Source organism: Hippichthys cyanospilos, chromosome 13 (genome assembly GCF_059441005.1).
Source record: "Hippichthys cyanospilos isolate Australia breed blue-spotted pipefish chromosome 13, RoL_Hcya_1.0, whole genome shotgun sequence".
Classification (NCBI taxonomy): domain Eukaryota; kingdom Metazoa; phylum Chordata; class Actinopteri; order Syngnathiformes; family Syngnathidae; genus Hippichthys; species Hippichthys cyanospilos.
In genome coordinates, this window is record NC_142381.1 from 4,499,359 (window position 1) to 4,517,173 (window position 17,815).

At 42.0% G+C, this 17,815-nt stretch overlaps 1 protein-coding gene across 3 annotated transcripts in view; it reads left to right on the forward strand.

Annotated features, from left to right (window-relative positions):
* tenm2a (teneurin transmembrane protein 2a) overlaps window positions 1–17,815 on the forward strand; it is a 179,858-nt gene that overhangs the window by 128,274 nt on the left and 33,769 nt on the right. For all 3 annotated transcript variants that reach the window (XM_088430698.1, XM_088430697.1, XM_088430699.1), the window contains 2 exons: window positions 5,821–6,059; window positions 16,947–17,069. In XM_088430698.1, coding sequence (XP_088286824.1) covers window positions 5,821–6,059; window positions 16,947–17,069 — 362 coding nt within the window. The remainder of the gene's footprint in view (window positions 1–5,820; window positions 6,060–16,946; window positions 17,070–17,815) is intronic.

Below are 17,815 nucleotides of genomic sequence, written 5' to 3' on the forward strand. Positions count from 1 at the left end.
AGAGCCTACAGTTCCTTTGCGCTCGATTCTGCACGAAAATAGGACTCCCGGTGGTCAGACTTGCTATATGTTTGGATAGGTCACAATCTACTGAGTTAGGTAGATTACCAATGAGTATAAAGTAACTACCACCACCTTGGCAGTGGCCAATTAAAATAAATGGTTGAGAATCAAACCAAAGTCCCACAATCGTGTATGTACATTGGTGGCCCATAGCTCATTATAAAAAAAGAGATATTGATCAAGTTTGTGCCTTTTTGTGTTTTTCTGTGTCCATGCGTGTGTGTACTTTCCCGAAAGCAAACCGTCCTCACTGGAATTGTATGTAAATCTTGGCATTTGTCATCCAATGTCGCTGCAATTGTGTGCTTGTGTCTTTTAGCTTGACCCTATAGCATGACAGCACTGAGAGGATGAAGATTAATCACCTCAGATCACCCCAGGGTCTGAATGACTGGCAGTGGGAGAGAGAGATGGAAACACACTGGGGAGAGGTGATATAGGCTAGAAATATAACCTGGGAATATATAAGAGTGAGAGGGCTAAGAAAACGGGAAGGCATGCTTTTCAGTCGAGTTGGGCTGGAGAGAAATAGAGACAAATAAAGCAATGTGATGAGAGAAGGAGATTGTTTTGGGAGTGTGAGGTAGAAGATATAAAAAGAATACTGGGTAGATGCTAGAACGTGGATTGTTTTACTGGAGTGAGGCAAAAAAACAAGTTTTACGTGACATTGTTTATGCTTGCGAACAAAAGTGTAGAAACCTTGATTTGCAGGTAAGCGCACATGTAGAATTGTGCTAGTGTGTTGCAACAAAACACCAGATTTCTGGATTGTCCCTCCCTTAGAAAGCTGATACGAGTTTTCACTCTTGAGCTATATTGCGAAGGCATACTCCTGCTCACTCCTCCATGGGCCCCAACTCGAGGAGCGAAATACGATCGATGAGATGGCTACAGAATCTCAATTCATCAGGATAAAGTAACCGGGAGTCAAGGGGGTTGGGATGCTAGGCTATCATCAGATGCATGAGCATGGGACAGATTTGGAGATGCAACCTTCAGTTAAAGGAGAAGTTGAATATTTTCTTTTTAGTGATCCAAATAGTCTAAACATGGTATTCTGATTAATATTGCAATTGTGGAATATGAATTTTGCTGCAGAATCCAAATGTTTTTATAAATCTCAGGGGATGGCCATTGTGGCACTTGCTGTCAACTAAAAATGACATCACAGTTTCTCCTGTTCAGGTAAATACCAATCAAGGCTCAGCTTACCAACTTCATATGGCCAAACTAAGAAAAAAAAAGTGATAAGTTGTTACTTGAGTCCTGGGCCACTGTGATGTTATTTTCAGATGACAGAGAATGGGGAATTACAAACTGTTTTGCTGCATAATTCATATTCCAAAAATGTAATACTAATCAGAATGTTTGTTCAGACTAATGGGGAAGAATAGAAAATATCAAAGATGATTTTGGACAGTAGAAGAAAAATCATAAGCAGCTATTCAAACCCGGAGGGCTGGATATTTTGAATAGCAGAAAAAATAAAACTTGAATTCATTTAATAAGTGCATATAGGAGGAGCAGGTTCCATTGTAATCCCAAAACACGAGGGCAGTTTACCTCACCAGATTTATTTTGTCACCGCAACAAAAATGATAGAATAGATACCGTATCTAATGGCTTTTGGATGGTTGGTCTGGAGTTGGAGGTGTTTCAGCTCTCACACTTTTCCCAACAAGAGAGTTTAACACCCTCACTTTTCCCACAGTGATTTCACAAGCTCCCCTCATCTCAACAGACACACACTGTGCTCCTCTGTGTCACCGCTGGACCAGTCTTCTGTGCCCTTCCTTCGTCTATTCCTTGAAGCACGAACCCTGACTTTTATTTTCGTGTCATTACGATGAGTGGCACACTTTGCCGCCAATATAATCGGATTTCATCTTGTTACTATCTTATATCAAAAAATGCAGGTTACCAGAATGCCATATGTGGTAACTTTGATGCATTTGATCGTTCAAAAATGATCGTGTCCTCCTTCAGAAGAACAGGCGTCAAATGAATGGCCATTGTTCTCATCCATCTGTCCTTCCGCTTTGTAGCCATTCCCACAATTGCGGTTGGAAGCAATTCTCGGGGCGATATCCTTCAGCCCTTTGTTTAACGCTCAGATCTGGCTTCATCTATAGTTGACTTCCCATTAGTTGTCTTCTGATGACGAGCATTCCCCGAGTACAGTACTATCCAGAGCAACCACATGTTTGGAACTGAAGAAATAAAGACGCATGTGCATGTTTGCAAAAAACGTCTCGGCTCAGGGGAAATGCTTGCTTTGACTTCCTGCTAATTACCCAGCACGCTCTCTGTTCTGTGGTTAATTGTCCAGGTCCTCTTTTCTCTCAGTGGGGTTGCAAAGGAGTGAAAATACATCATTGGTTCTTCTAATCTTCAGCCCCCCTGTCCATCCTCCACTTTTCTCATTTTTTTCCCATGTAAATGCAAATTAAGTGTTTTCAAGCACATGCGGGGCAATTTCACAAAAGAAAAACCCACATCAGTTGTGATTGTTTGTGCGTGGGCAAGAGTCACTGCGTGTAAATGTATGTCGGTGTGTGAGTTAGTGCGTGCCTGTTCTTCGTGTCTGCGTGAGCGTTGCACGCGGTAGCTGACAGCGGGGCAGCAGTCGTTACTGGCTGCTTCTAGCCATGCGGGAGGAAAAGGCTGTAGCTGAGGGGTCTCTGTCAGCACTCTCTAATTATGTGTGACGTTTCCATGCTGGACCACCGAGGACAATTCCACAGTGCTCGCACACATCCCAGCACACGCACGCACACAAATAACCCAGTTTAATGATAGAGAGCTGTGATTGCCAGCTGCCTGCTATGATAGAAACCCTCCATGGTCCTCTGCAACATAAATCAATGTCAATTACCTCCCCAGAGTGCATTAGACACTTTTCATCCCTAGTAGTAATTAGTATGGCTTGTAGACATATTTTCATCTCACACCAAGCTCACAGCGGCCCCTCTGCACGTAGTAAAGCTAAAGAACGACCACAAAGCATGCGTGTCATCGTCTCACATGGAATGCAAATAATTTGCCCGTTGTTACACATATAGTATCAGTTGCTTTGTGCTTATTCAATGCCAGCGGTATCACGAGGGGTGAAAATGAGTGGATGCGAAGGCACAGGCTGGTTGACTTTGATACGTGTGTGCATTGTACACACTGGGGCTCTAACATTTGGGTTTGTGTAAGCTTATGCAGGCATATTAATATTGATGGATTTGTCACTGAGATATTTAGAGAATAACCTTGTGTTCCTTTGTGCGTGCTTTCTTTCAGCTTCTGTCGGTTGAGTTTTCTCTCCTCTGGTCTCCAAGTCTGTTGTCTGTTGTTGTCAGGAAACTCACTTGACAGGTAAAAAGGGGACCATGGTAGTGGAAGAAAGAATCCAACAGGATGCCAATCCAGCAATCCGTGGCATGCGATGATGAGCGGCCGAGAGACAGTAGAGGCTGAATGAATAATTGATAGCGAGGGGAACGCTGTTCCCACACAATACCGTCATACTCGGAGCACATCACCTGTTTTCACTGACTTGCTTTTAGATGAGAAGACATGCTGTTATGAAACAGCAATTATTAAAGACATCAAAACCATACAGGGCATCTCACAGTAGAGTGTAGCTAAGCATATTTCAAATAGCAGTCATCAAATCCAGTGCCGGCGGTGGATCACGGCTGATCTTTCTTGCGTGGTCTGAATTAAACGGACAAAAAAAAGAAATGATGGGACAGCATTTTAACAAAAAGGAGCCACGAGTGGTGATACTGTTGCTATGATAACATCTCCAGACTGCCACTAGCTAGTCTACCTTGGGATTGTTTTAAGGTAAGCATATTTCCAAAGCTAGAAACTGGTGACACTGATTTCACTTAAACCAAAACTCTCCTGGTTAAACCAATGGGCTGTTTCTTCTAGGGCTGGGCAAGTTTTCCTAAAAATAAAATATTTTGTTCACAAAAACTTGATTTCTGATTTTTCTACCTCCTCGCAATAGGACATTGATCACAGGATTGATAAAGTACAAACTTAAAATTGTTTTTCAATTTTGTTAAAGATAAAAATGGCAAATCGCCCCAGTCTTTTCCACTGCTTACATGGGCGCTTGATCTCAAGTGATGTGCAACACGACCACTTCAGTGATTGCTCTCCATCGTGCACCGATCTTCTCATACTTGCTTCCTTGTATGGATGACTCATTCACAGTAAGCTGCTTTTAAATCGTTTTTTTGGTTGGCACCGTCTCGTTCAGCTCGAAACAAAACATTCAAATTAATCATAAAAAAAAGATATATCACAGACTCCTAATCTCAGTTGAACAGGAACATCTGGTCACCCCATTTTAGCTGCTGGATGCTTGAAGACTGTTGTACGTGGTTTGAAATGTTTTAAATTCAATTATGGGTTTCAATAATTTCACAGTAAGGTGACAGTGGCTCATGTTCCTCCCTACAATCTCTTCTATCATCTTATATTGCAGAGGTGAACACAGTTCTCAGTTCACCAGATTTATGAATTTAGATACTTGTTATATGCAAAAATACTAAAAGTTTTACATTCAAAGAGTTCTGTCATGTTTATAAATGCTTTTTGTGTGGTATACACTCAATTGTATGAGCGTATACGAAAAGCCATGAGTAGTAGTTGCAATGTAGATTGTAAGCTAAATTTTATGTTTTATGTCAATTACAGTTATTGTTCTCTAAAACGCATCATCAAGGTATCCGTGATTAGAAACTCTGCAAGAATCTCATTGCTGCAAGAATCCTACACGATTCACAAGCACGCACAAGCGATACTGGCTGATTTCAGTCATCTTTAAGGGCGAATTGTTTCACCTTCTCTGATCGGCGCTGATCAGTTGAAACTGTGGTACCGTCTCACTTCCAATACATGTGTGAATGTGTGTTGTGAAAGGGGCCAGAAAAATGCAACTATGAAGAGGTTTCTTCAAGTCGTGTGTCTCATTTTTTCAGGCCTACAATGTTCCTTGTCAGTCAAAGCAAAAGAAAGAGAAGAAAATGCTTTTATAGGGGAATGAAAGGACGCATAGTGTAATATGCGGTATGCTTTCGGAAAAATAATAGCATAGGAAATGGGTAAAGAATAAAATGGAAAGCGAGAATGCAGAAGGGGCTGTGCGATGTGTGAGCAGGTGCAGCAATTGCAGAGGATAATGGGTAATATGAGCAAAGGGATGATGGTTTAGATTCCTCTTTTATCCCCTCTCTGAGCCCTGACCCCACTGGGGCAATGAGAACAAGAGTGGGAAACAACAAAGATTCTCCACAGCCGTCATATGTGAAGATCCAGCAATTTAAGTCTTGTGAACGGAAACAGAGCAAAGGAATTTAGCTGAAATAAAAGAGTATCCGAAGGTTCATATGTGACCTTGGAATCGAACAGGCTGTTGTGTAGACGCAATCTATTCGAGCATGGTCAAACTTATATGTTGGGAAGAGTCTATTGAATTGGACCAAGGAATGCTCATATGTGACCCAACTGCCTAAAATCTCATTGGTCCTTTCCAGTGTTCAGCTTCTGGTAGAAACATATGTGCGCACCCAATGTTTGAATATATCCTCAGTGTCCATAGAAATGGGCTATTTAACACCATCTACCACGTAGGCCATGCCTTCTGATGCTTGAGCGATGAGCTATGAATGCATACTGTTGTTGCCGTGACACCATACATTCCCTCAAATGACAACTAACACATTTTGTGTCTTGTTTCCTTGTTGTCAGGCACTTCTTATTCAAGACATCGTCAGGGACCACCCCGTTGTTCAGTAGCTCCTCTCCCGGCTACCCGCTTACTTCTGGAACAGTGTATTCTCCGCCCCCTCGTTTGCTACCCAGAAACACATTTTCCCGCTCAGCCTTCAAGCTAAAGAAGCCGTCCAAGTACTGCAGCTGGAAATGTGCAGCAGTGACAGCCATCGCTGCAGCTGCGCTGTTGGCCATCCTATTATCCTACTTCATAGGTAAGAACTCTTTCATTAGTATCACTAATCCAGAAATCCCATTTCAAGCATAAGTTAAAAAATATGTCTTTTTCATTTGGAATATACAGACAGAAAAGGTGAATATTACACAAAGAGATTAACAGAGGGAGACCAGTTGCTCCTTTTGTCCAAAAGGGGAACGCAAGCTATTAGGGTAAAGAAGAAGAGTTCTTGCGGTGTGAAAAGGGCTATTGAGTTTTCTGGGGTTGCGTTGGTTCCCACTGTGCCAATTTATTTTTAGTTTTATAATATGCTTCTGGAGAAGCAAAAAAAAAAAAAAGTGACTTCTGTGCTTGCTCTCCGGGATGACTGGAGATTCATTCAATGACCTCTCACACACAGTATGACATCTCTAATGTCAATAGAAATAAAAATTCAACATGAATTCAATGTACCAAAAAGCAAGGAGTAGTCTGTGAGCACATTGCAGGGGATATATGAAAGGCTTTTGTTATTTATTTGACAAAAAAAATCAAAACAGCCGCATGCCAACTCGCAGGGCACGCCAGTTTTACTAGAATTCGCTGGCACAACACTACCAAGAAAAAAAGGTTGTCATTCAAGTTAGCATTAACTCAAGGAATGACACAACCACCAGTCACCAGATTTATTAGTGAATAAATTGTTTATTTGTTCTTGGTGAGAGCTTATTGCACATTTAATTTTCAGTGACTTGTTATCTCCTTTTTTTTATTTTTTAAAAGCTGGCCACCCTGACTAATTCTTTGTCTTTAACAAAAAAACCTTGGTTTTTGACAGGCCTTGTACAATGAACCATTGCGTGGAATTTATAAATCAGTCAAGTTAACTAAATTCAGCAGAATTGAGCACACTATTTACCGCTCACAGAATACCAATCTGTAGGACCCTCGATAGTGCCTGAATTTGTCTAGAATGGAAATGTGCATGACATACAAATTGTATTCATGTCAGTGTGTGTACCTGTGTGTCCGTACTTTTAGGTGTGTGTGTGTGTGTTGGGGGGGGGTTTCACCTCTCCCCACAGAGTGCCCTTGAGAGTCCTCCTGAGCAGATCAAGGCCCCTCGCCCCTGGCATTAAGACAGATCCTTTCTCTCCTGGGCTTTCACGGTCACACTGCACTGGACAACCACATATGGAGCTATGCAGCTGGGGTTGCTTGGGGGTTCTGTCCTCCTCCAATGCTTCCCCCATCATAAATAGCACATACTGTGGATTCAAATGATTCATTATTCCGCCTACCATTTGTGGTATTAGTTGGATACATCTATTTAAATTTTAAATTGCACAGCATATAGATTCTAATGAGGAAAGTGCATGTGTGTGCTACATTCTAATAAATTGACTTTCTGATTATCTAAATAGGCCAGCCATAGCTTACCTGAGAAGCAAATGTTTTGCCTCTGGTTTGCAGTAGTCAATTTCATGTTTTCATGTATGTTACGATAAAAAGAGGCGGGTGACCCGCCTGAAATATGAAGGCAGTGAATATGCGAGTTTGCTCTTTTTAAATGCATTTTAATTGACTTATGTAATTAGAAAAATGAATTCCTTCAATTTTCAAGGATGATTTGATACTATTTTAAACATCACTTTTTCAAATAGTGTAATTGTCGAGCTGGTTATATTTCAGTGTGTAACGCACACTATCTTATTGTTATTCTTAATTTGGAAAACACCAAGGCCGTTTTCAGCAGTTGTAAGGGGATTGTTTTGATGTTTTGTGTGAGCTGAACAGAATTCGAGCAGAGCTGCCAAGCCTGAAACCCTTGTGTTTACCTACCTTTTTGTTGCGGTAATCATGCAGTGAGTTTCAGTCGAAAGAGTTCACCGCTCGTAAGGGGATTTTCTACATCGTTTGTGTGTGTGTGCGTGTGTGTGTGTATCTAGTGCATGGTGCTTACAGGCAGGATTGAACAGAGTGCCCAGAGCCATGCAGCGTGAAGAGGACCTCTCTGAGGCGCTCGCCCAGGAGCCCCCCTCATAAATTACACCGGGACACATGTGCCTGAACAGCACTTTTCTTCTTTGTTGGTGCATGTGTGTTTTTGTGAGCACATGTGACAGGATGGTCACGTGTAGCTTGTATATCATTGTGTGAGAATGTATCGGCCTTCAAGCATTCGCTCTCCCTCGTTCTTTGACTAGAAGTAAAAAAGTAGAGCTTCAGAACTTGGCAGATATTCAAACAGAAACGGACAAAAGATAAAAACTAGAGAAGAGTTTGAGACTTTTGTTCATCTTTCAAAAAGACAATTACTAACGCCGACAACCGCGTGAGGTTGCCGTCTTGTGTTGCCCCCTTGTGAAGGCACGATGGGAGTAAATGACAAAATAAGAGAGCTTGTTCTTCATTTGCCCCTCGTCTCCTTCACTTGTTCCATGCACCAGAGCAAAAGGAGAGGTTGTTGCTAGGATACAGGTGAACGGCTGGCATACAGGAGCAGATGCAGGGCTGTCATCGTGCGCGGCAAACTGCCGACACAGAGTAAGGCAAAAGGGCAAAAAAAATGAGGGATGGGTGTAATGGAGTTTGGAGCAGAGAGGGCAGATGGGAAGAAGGGAGATGTGTCACTGTCACCGTGTTGCCAAAACTTAACCAGGATAGGAAAGGAGGATTGATGACTGAAGACACAGAGAAGTGAGAGTGGGGCTCCTATGTCACTGTCTGCACCATAAGAGGAGAGGGCAAAAGATTCAGTGGTGGGTGGAAGGTGATTCACTCAAAAGAGTTTGTAGCTAGCTTCCCAGGGAGGGGCGTGAAATAATGGAGGCTGGTTTGGGGGAGTGACAAGACAGCCAGGTGCGGAGAGGGGAAACTGAGGAGAGGAGAGATGAAGGGGAAAGCAGCCTCCTGAGGTTATGTCGCCTGGAATATCAGTGGGACTAATGTTTTTTAATTGATCACAGCCAACACGGAACAGAGGGAGTGTGACAGAGTCAGAGAAAGGACAGAGCCACTGTGAAGGACACCGGCAGGGCCAGCATGACAAAAGAAGTCAGGGACGATGTGAAGATTGGAAATGAACAGAGGGAAAAGTAGGAAGCCTGCTTGATCCACACATCAAAGATGGAGGTCATGTAAGAATAAGCATGCGTACTTACACTGACACGCACAATCACGTTGTCCCAGGTGCACGCTGGACTGCAATGAGTAAACTTGCTAGCGGCCGCTTATGTCACCTTTGCAGGCATGTTCCACATTTGTGTTTGATGTCCTAATATGTGGCATGCTCCACAGGGTATTGTGTGTACTGATGAATGATAACTCGCACGCACACTAAACGTGCACATACGGTATCTGTATTAGTATTGCTATGAATAGTTCCTGGTGAGAAGTAATTGCATTTTTTTTTTCAGTGAACTTGTTGAGTCCTAGTTTCCATTTTTGAAAATCTGGTCACCCTATATTTATTTATTTATGTATTATTTTACAGCGTGTAACAGTTATTTACCTGAAAAAAATGCTCAAATCAAATTTTCACTGACGATCTTGTTAGGTTTATTTGATCCTCAGATATAATGCTCCTCCTTATTCAACAAAATGATCAAACGTACTCCGCCTACAGGCATCATTTTTATATTCTCACAGAAAAAATGCTTCTCACTTACAGGTTTAGTTCTGCCTACAAGCACCACGCTCCAGCCAACTCTGACCTGAATTGTTAAATAAAAATGTAAAACTCTGGTTAAGTAATTCTTCATTCAAACAAATACCTCTGTGAGAATTTGGCAAATCTCCACTTTTTTCATAGATTTTGAGACTCTTGGCTTTAAAGAAAAAAAGAAAATACCCAAGCAGTTATAGCAGATCGGAAACATTTACCGCCCTTTTCCAAGAACCTCATCTACTGTTACATGTAAAATCTAATATGAGTACTGTTTCAATAAAATGCTATAGCATCATCGTCCTGTTCACGCTACAACAATAGGCCGTAAAGAATATCTCTTATACTTTCTATAGGCACCAAGATCAACGTTTTTTACTTGTTCCATTGTTGGCTTTTGCTGTTTTCATTATGAAGCCAAAAAAAATCCAAGAGGATAAGAAATATGTCTCCGTGTCATTCCTACAACTTTCCCAATGTGGATCCTCTCCAAAGCTAGCTCCTTGACCCCAAAGTCCCCTCTCCATCTACATGTGGCTTTCCTTCTGCTTATTCAAGGTGGAACAGCTAGAGGTCAGGAAGTGTCGCTCATGCCAGCGTCTGTGAGTAGGTGTGTGTATGTGCGGCCTTGTCCTCATCCCTTTAGTGTGAGTTTGCGCAAAGGTGACGGCGCAATGGGACATATGGTGATAAGCAGGAACCTGGGCATAAGGATCAGCCGTGGCGCTTGTGTCCGTAGCAGCAGGGCCTGTCGCACTGAGAAAGGTTAGACTCCTACCACACTCTGGCAGTCCAGGAAAAAGGGCAGGGCCAGGGCCAGGGCCAGGGCCAGGGCCAGGGCCAGGGCCACACACAAGGTGCCACACCATCTGCACCTGAGGGATAAATGCTCATCTCCATTGTCCAGTCCATACAAGCAGACAGCTTGCACAAGCGTTTGTCACATCGGTGTTTATCCTTGATCTACCCATACGTATTTAGGTCGGATAAGATCCTATGCTCTATGTAACATTTTTAATTAGCAACCTCACTGACGTCACGGCAGAGCAGCGTTTGTGTTGCATTAACGTGCAAGGGCTCGTTTGTTTCATTTATTTTCTCATTCATTTATTCATTAGTGTGAGTCTTATCGGGGCTCAATTGTCGGTCCAATTAGGCCCACGGTGCTTCACTACTCCCGTATTGGAAACAGGAGGGGGATGAGAGAATACCTTTTTCGTCTCTTCTCTTGTGTTCTCCCGTTTTGTCGCTCGGCCTCCAAAACATGTTCTGCCTTCCTCTGTCCTTGATTCCCCTCACTCATTCTCTCTCGCTCTCTGATCTGTGATAAGATAGCATAGTTCCTCATATCCTGTTTCTAATACAGATCGATGAGAGGGAGAGGGCTGGGAGGATGGATGAGACGTGGCAGAATTGGTTGATTTGGAACAGAGAAAGTGGAAGATGGGCAAGCCGGAGGAGGGAGGCGAGGATAAGGTAGAGATATCCGAGAAGGAAATGAGGATTCAGAAAGGAGGACATCGCCCAGATTCACATCTCTTTTCATTTAGCCTATCACGCACAAAAACACTCTTTGCCGGAGTCTTGCGTATGCGCGGACACATTTGCTTTCTCGATATCTTAGTGACAATAAGGAAGCCACTTCTGCTGCGTGATTGAGTGACTTCCCGCATCTAACGTGTCATGCAGGTGTAGTCGCTGCGATGAGCAACCTTTTTGTATTGCAGTCAGTTTCAGTTGGGTTGCATCAGCTGGGTGAGAAGGTCCCGTCGGGGTTGCTGGTGTGGATTTGTGCGTACGAGTGTACAGGTGTGCGTGTGTGTGCGCATGTATTTGTATGGGCGTGTTGTCTTATTGGCAATTTTAAGTGATGAAGACAGCGCAACAGATTATCCTCCTTAGCATATGTGACACCCTCAAGTCACACAGCCTCTGTCTGAGGCCAACCAGATTAAGAAGAACAGCAGGGAAAAGAAAATTGATTCAACGCATTGATGATGACAGTTAGTAAATATTCAGATGGCCCGAAAATTGACAACATGAAGCGCCGCTGTTTCCAATATGAGCACTGCAGACGGGGTAGTCAACACTTGCTATATTCTGCAGCCTGAATTTGACTTGATGCCCTTTGAAATACTGTATATTGGAGGAAAAAAAAAATGATAATGACTAATAAACATAATGATTTCCATGACAAATGGAATGGGTGTTGACAAAAAAACAACAAATATTATTTCACTAAATCAGGCTTATGGCTGAGAAAATGAAAATTGAGATACTGATGTACTGTATTCTAATCCGATACATAATTGCAATGTTTCACCAATCCCAGTGTTTATTTTTGGAGTGAAACATTGGGTTTAAAAAAAACTAAACAAACCTTAATGTGAAGTTCCATTTTAAGAACCAAAAGTCTCACCCCTAGCAGTTCTATAGTATTTATTACTGCAGCTACAACAACAATACCAAATATCTTGTTAAATGAATACGCCTGAAAGTGCCATTCAAAATTCCGCATTAGTATCAGTGACAGTTAACGGTCTCGGGAAAGGGGCGTCTGGTATAGCAAGCAAAATGCCTCCTAAACCAATTAACAGGATAGAGGGCTGGTCTCTGCTACAATTACCAGCCTAATAGAGGTCAGAGTTGTTCATTTAGTGGCAAATTAAAACAGTTAATATGCATTTATTGAGATGGCCATGGGGGATTGCAGAGAATTGAGCTGCCTTTATACAATGAAGGCAGGCACTCCCACTCCCATGCTTATTGTTCAGTTGAATCGCAACTGATTATTTGCAATCGCAAAATGCTCATTTCTCGTCAAGCCAAACTTTGCTTTTCACACTTGCCGTATTAGATCAAAGGTGAAAGCGTGGACAGAGATGAAAGTCGGTGTGAATACGATACCCTACCATTGCCTCAAACGATCCAATCATATTGCTTTTGTGTCATCAATAATGCTCCCAGCTGCCCTGAATATATTTGTGTGGTGATGTAGGATGTTCCATTTATTCATGTCTTTGGCATTTCAGCTTGCTAACAACATCTCTCTGTATTGATGCACAATTGCGTTTGCTTACTTCAAGTTGTATTTATTTAATAGGATAATTGCAGAATTTGCATTAGTAGCGGTAACACCGGCTAACGAGAGACAAAGGGAGGGAGCGTAAAATGACAACGCATTTCAGAGAACCGACTTATGACGATGGGACAATGTTTCCCAGCATGGGAGCATTGGGCGCGTAGTCCTCCAAAAAGTGATCTTTTTCTTTCTCCTCCGTTCTCTATTCTTTAATGTAGAAATCCACTTACATCCTTTTACTCAGGACATATAAATAGTTCCCAAACACACGATGTCGACAGAGGCATTGTATTTCTGTCGGATCGCCCATGTTGCAAACCACTTACTGTCAGACAATGAATCATGAGCATTTTCTTCCCCAACCAGTCAATTAATATGGAGCCGTTTGTCGCTTAAATCTTTCCTTTCTGCTTGTCCCTCGTTTTCTTTTTGTCTGCATTGCCCTCATTCGTCTGCTCTTTTTCCTGCAACATCATCTGCAGCCTGTTTTCTTGCTCTTTTTCATCCTCGCGGGGATTTGCGCATTAATATTCTCTCAGTTCTTGCTGTCTTTCCATATTCTCTCTGTTCCTCTTCTTCTCTCTGCAGACGTTTGGAAAGCGTGACACCATTTCTTCCTTGAGTCCCTGACCGTTGGCCCTCTCTGTGCTCAGCTCCTCCTTTCCCCCACCTCTCCTCGTTCCTCTGTCCACTAGCCCTCGCTCTTTCTTTTTTGTCACAGCTTCACGTGCGCTGCTGCTTCAGATGCTGTCTCTTGCAGATGATACCGGCAAGCACTTTGCCTCTCTGAATTATGCATTGAGATTACATAAAAAAACCACATGAAGCATCTGATCTATTTTTAATCCAACTCGTTTGCTTGTTAAGCCTGCTTCTCTGTGATCGTGTGTGTGCGTGCGTGTGTTTGTGTGCGCGCGCGTATGTGACAAAATGAACATGAGTAAAGGGAAGCCAGAGATAAAAAGACCACAACCTAAAACAGCCTGTACTCCTACTTGTCTCTGTCACTTCAGTTCAATTCAATTAGGGTTCTTGGTAGGTGGCGTCTTAGCTAACCGTCATTGAAACTTAAGCTCTGTCGTTTTAGCCATTGTGATTACAAAAAAAAAAAGTTAAAATTATAGCAGCAACACTAAATACAGTGGGCCCCACTGTGTGACAAAATTAATCCATTCCTTGGTTGGGCTCGTAAGGCGAATTTGTCATTTGGGGGGCAATCCAAACCTATGTTGAATAGCAAATGCCTTTAGAACTCCAGGTGAAAACATAAAAATTATACATACTTATTAAAAATTGGTACCAAAATAATATAAGTGCTACGTATATATAATATACATATATACAATCAGAAAACATCATAAATAAAAAATATAGAAATGAAAAGCAAAGCTTTACTGTTCCGCCATTTTGAAAGTGAGGCCAACCAATAGCAGACCACCATCACCGTGAGGAGACGCCGTCCAATAGTAGACCAGCATTGCATGGGGGCATTGACAACAACAGAAAATAAATGCAATTTCTTAAAAATGCCTGCAGATGGAGACAAAACAAGCCAAGCCCCTAGGGTTATGACAGTTGTTTTTGTAGCAAAACCGGGAAAATACCATTAAAAGGGGACTCGGTATCCCACATCGCAAAATGAAAAAAACATAAGCCAGGGACGTTGTAACACAGGGGTCCACTGTATACTAATTTTTTGAAATCACACCATAACAAAGAAACTATAAAAAAAAAAATCTATTACTTGCCATCTTTGCTGTCTGAATCTGCGGTGACTAACCGTAAACCTGTTGCTTTGTATCCCCATCACCGAAAAGAAAGTGTGTCGCCATGGGTCACTTATGTAGCTCTCATGAGAGCAAATGTCAGCCAGGAAACGCCACATGCACGCACGCATGCATGCAGAGCTCAGAAAAGTGCATGGCAGTTGGTTCTATTCTTTGGGTTGACCTAGATTGAGAGCGCCACCACAATAGACTTAGTGTTGCATACACCTCATCTCATCTGATTCAATAGGTAATCTTTCCATCTACTTCTCCCCGCTGATACCATCTGTGTGCGCGCATGTGTGTTGCTGAATGTGTGCGGGGATGCGAAACTGTGTTATCTATGGGGAGGACAGACAAAAAAAGATAAGAAGGAAAAGGGAGACTTTAAAAGGAAAAGAGGGACACAAATGAAGGTCGACACGATGAAAGACGAGGGCAAGAGGTGGCTATGAGAGACAAGAAAGACACTGTCATTTCCCCCACCGTTTGTCCAATCACACTTTCTCTTCTACACAGCACCTCTCGCAAGAAGAATAAAAAAAAGAGCTGACTCTGGTGGAGGCCAGGAATATAGCCCAGGTGTCAGCACCTTGCATCGCCTGGGAGCAAGGGAGAGAAGGAAAAATGAATAATAAAGAAGACACAAAAAAAAACCAGACAAGTAGCGATGAGACATCTGGAGTGAGAACGAGTGCGCCCCGCCAGCGAATCCTGAAGCTACATCCGCTTTTTCAGCAACGTTTACACTCCTCCCTGTGTGTGTAAAGCCTTGACAAGTGGGGAAAGAATTTGACAAGAGCGAAATTGATTCCAGTGTTTCTGATGCAGGTGTTTTGCAGACCCCCATAGCTTGGGGGTGCCCGAGGCTGGGAGTCATACATAACACCTGTATTCTGCTTATTATACTGTGTACTCATGTATCCGACCATATAGACCTTCATATAGACCTGTAGTTTTCCACCTAGTATGAGCCACCTTATACATCTGAAACAGTTAGATGAATAAAAATATTTATAATAGTAATCGTTTTCAAACACATCAAATAAAATCGGGGGCAGCACAGTGACTGATTGGTCAGCATGCCTGCTTCACAGCGCAGAGGTCGCGGGTTCATCCCCGGCTCCGACCCCTCCTGTGTGAAGTTTCCTCTCCGTATATTGGACACTCTAAATTGTCCTTCGGCATATTTGTGAGCGTGAATAATTGCTCGTCCTTGCGTGGCCTGCAATTGGCCGGCGACCAATTTTAAGGTAATTATCTTGAATACTTAGAGCATTAGACAAAATATCGTATTCATTTACACCTAGATGATTATTCAAAAGCTATAAAACAAAATGACAGTCTGTGTAGCCCCACTTATTCCCCTCCAGTGTTTAATTTGATATTATAAAATGTACTTAGCTCCTTTGTATCAGTCAAGTCCATTTTGAGAAGAAAATCATCCTGGATTCATACCCTGCCTTATTTTTAATAGTGTTGGATGAACGGGTGTCTTTTATCTAAAAGTGACACTGCAAATAAAAGCCACTACACTTTAATTTTTAATAATCGTCTAACGGAATGTATATTTCCGTGAATGTGTTTCCTTCTCTTTTATCAATATAGAAAACATCACTTTTTGCTATCCAGGAGATGTCTTACAGCTCAAATGTCTCAAATGTCCATCATACTTCTATAGTTCACGTATTCCACGTAATTCAAGATACTGTATGCATAAATTCCTTTCCTGTGACTGTGATTCATGTTTATTAGTATGGAGATAAGAGAGCTATTATTCAGGCTATGCATTATAAGAAACCTCTCGAAAATGAGCTGGAGATGAGATAGATGAGTTGGTCCCGGGGAGTTCATTCCTCCAATAAGTTCTGAATAAGAAAACAGAAAAAAGTTAAGAGCACGAAGCACGAACACAGTCCTTCTCCCGCAGCAGACAATAATAGAACATGGGAGGAAAGGAGGAGGACAAGAGAAGGAGTCACAGAGTGATCTCTTCAGAGAGCAATCTGTCACCTGCTCTCTGAGAGACGGTGTAAAGGCCCCCAAATAAAAGCAGAAGATGCTGTCAGCTTGAAAGACGATTGTGAGATGCCGAGGTTTAGAGGAAGAAAACGTAAAAAAAGAAAACTTTTTATAGGTTTGCTGCCAGTTTTGTCAGACTTTCCTCAGATTTATACTTTAAGTAATCCCCCACAGAGTTAATGGCTTCTTTTTTAATTGATAGCAGTGACACGGAATAAAAGAGCATTCTCTAAAAGCTGCCCTGCCAGTCGTGTAAATGACAGACTATACTTAGAAGGTCGGTCCTGCGTATCTCTATGGCGTGATGAGCTTCCAGGCACGTCTGTTTTCATACCTGCCTTTATAGTGTATTGTTTGTCATATGTCCTCACACATTGTCCTCCTTCCTGTCTGCCCGTTTGTCTGCAGCAATCAACCTACTGGGTTTGACATGGCAGCTGAAACCATCAGACGGCCCGGTGTTAAACAACGGACTGGGAGCCGCTGTGCCTGTGAACAGTGACGTGGCCACGCTGCCTTCTGGAGGCAGAGGTATGAACTACTGCGCGCACGCACTCGGAAAAAGCTTCAACCATGACTGCGTAAATGGATATGTTGCAAACAAACACACTCAACAGAACAAAACAAGACAGAATCCAATTAATGTAAATTATCTTCTCGTCTCAATTTGAAAAATAAATAAGGAAAAAAAAAGCCAGGAGAAATCTATCACGATCATACCACACATTAGTTTTGTTGGATGAGTGAAATTGTTTAGTTATGTTCTAGGTTACTTGGTTAAGTGCAAATGTAGCATAATATTCACGTTATATGCATAAGTAGAAACACAGACATTTGTGTATTGTATTAAAAAATATATAGAATACTAAAAATAATTAATACCTACTGTAAATGAATTGAAAGTACAACTGATTCAATTCTATTCCGAAAGTAAAACAGTACAAACGCAGAAATGTACTTAAGCACACAATTTATAAAATAACATATCCTGCGTGAGCAACAAAAAACAACACACACACACACACACACACACACACACACACACAAAAACAAAGCAGATATAATAATATTTCACTTCAGGAAGTGTGATTTATTTATTCATTTTTCTTCCCAGATAGAATTATTTTAAATCCCGAGAGCCGGTAGCTCTTAGCTGGCTCAAGCTAACGTATTCCCCACAGATCATTCTTGTAGTCGTTGACATTTGAAAAAATAAATAAATAAAGCCTTTGCTGTGCAGTGTCTTTCAGCTCTGAATCTGGTGCATCACAGTCAAA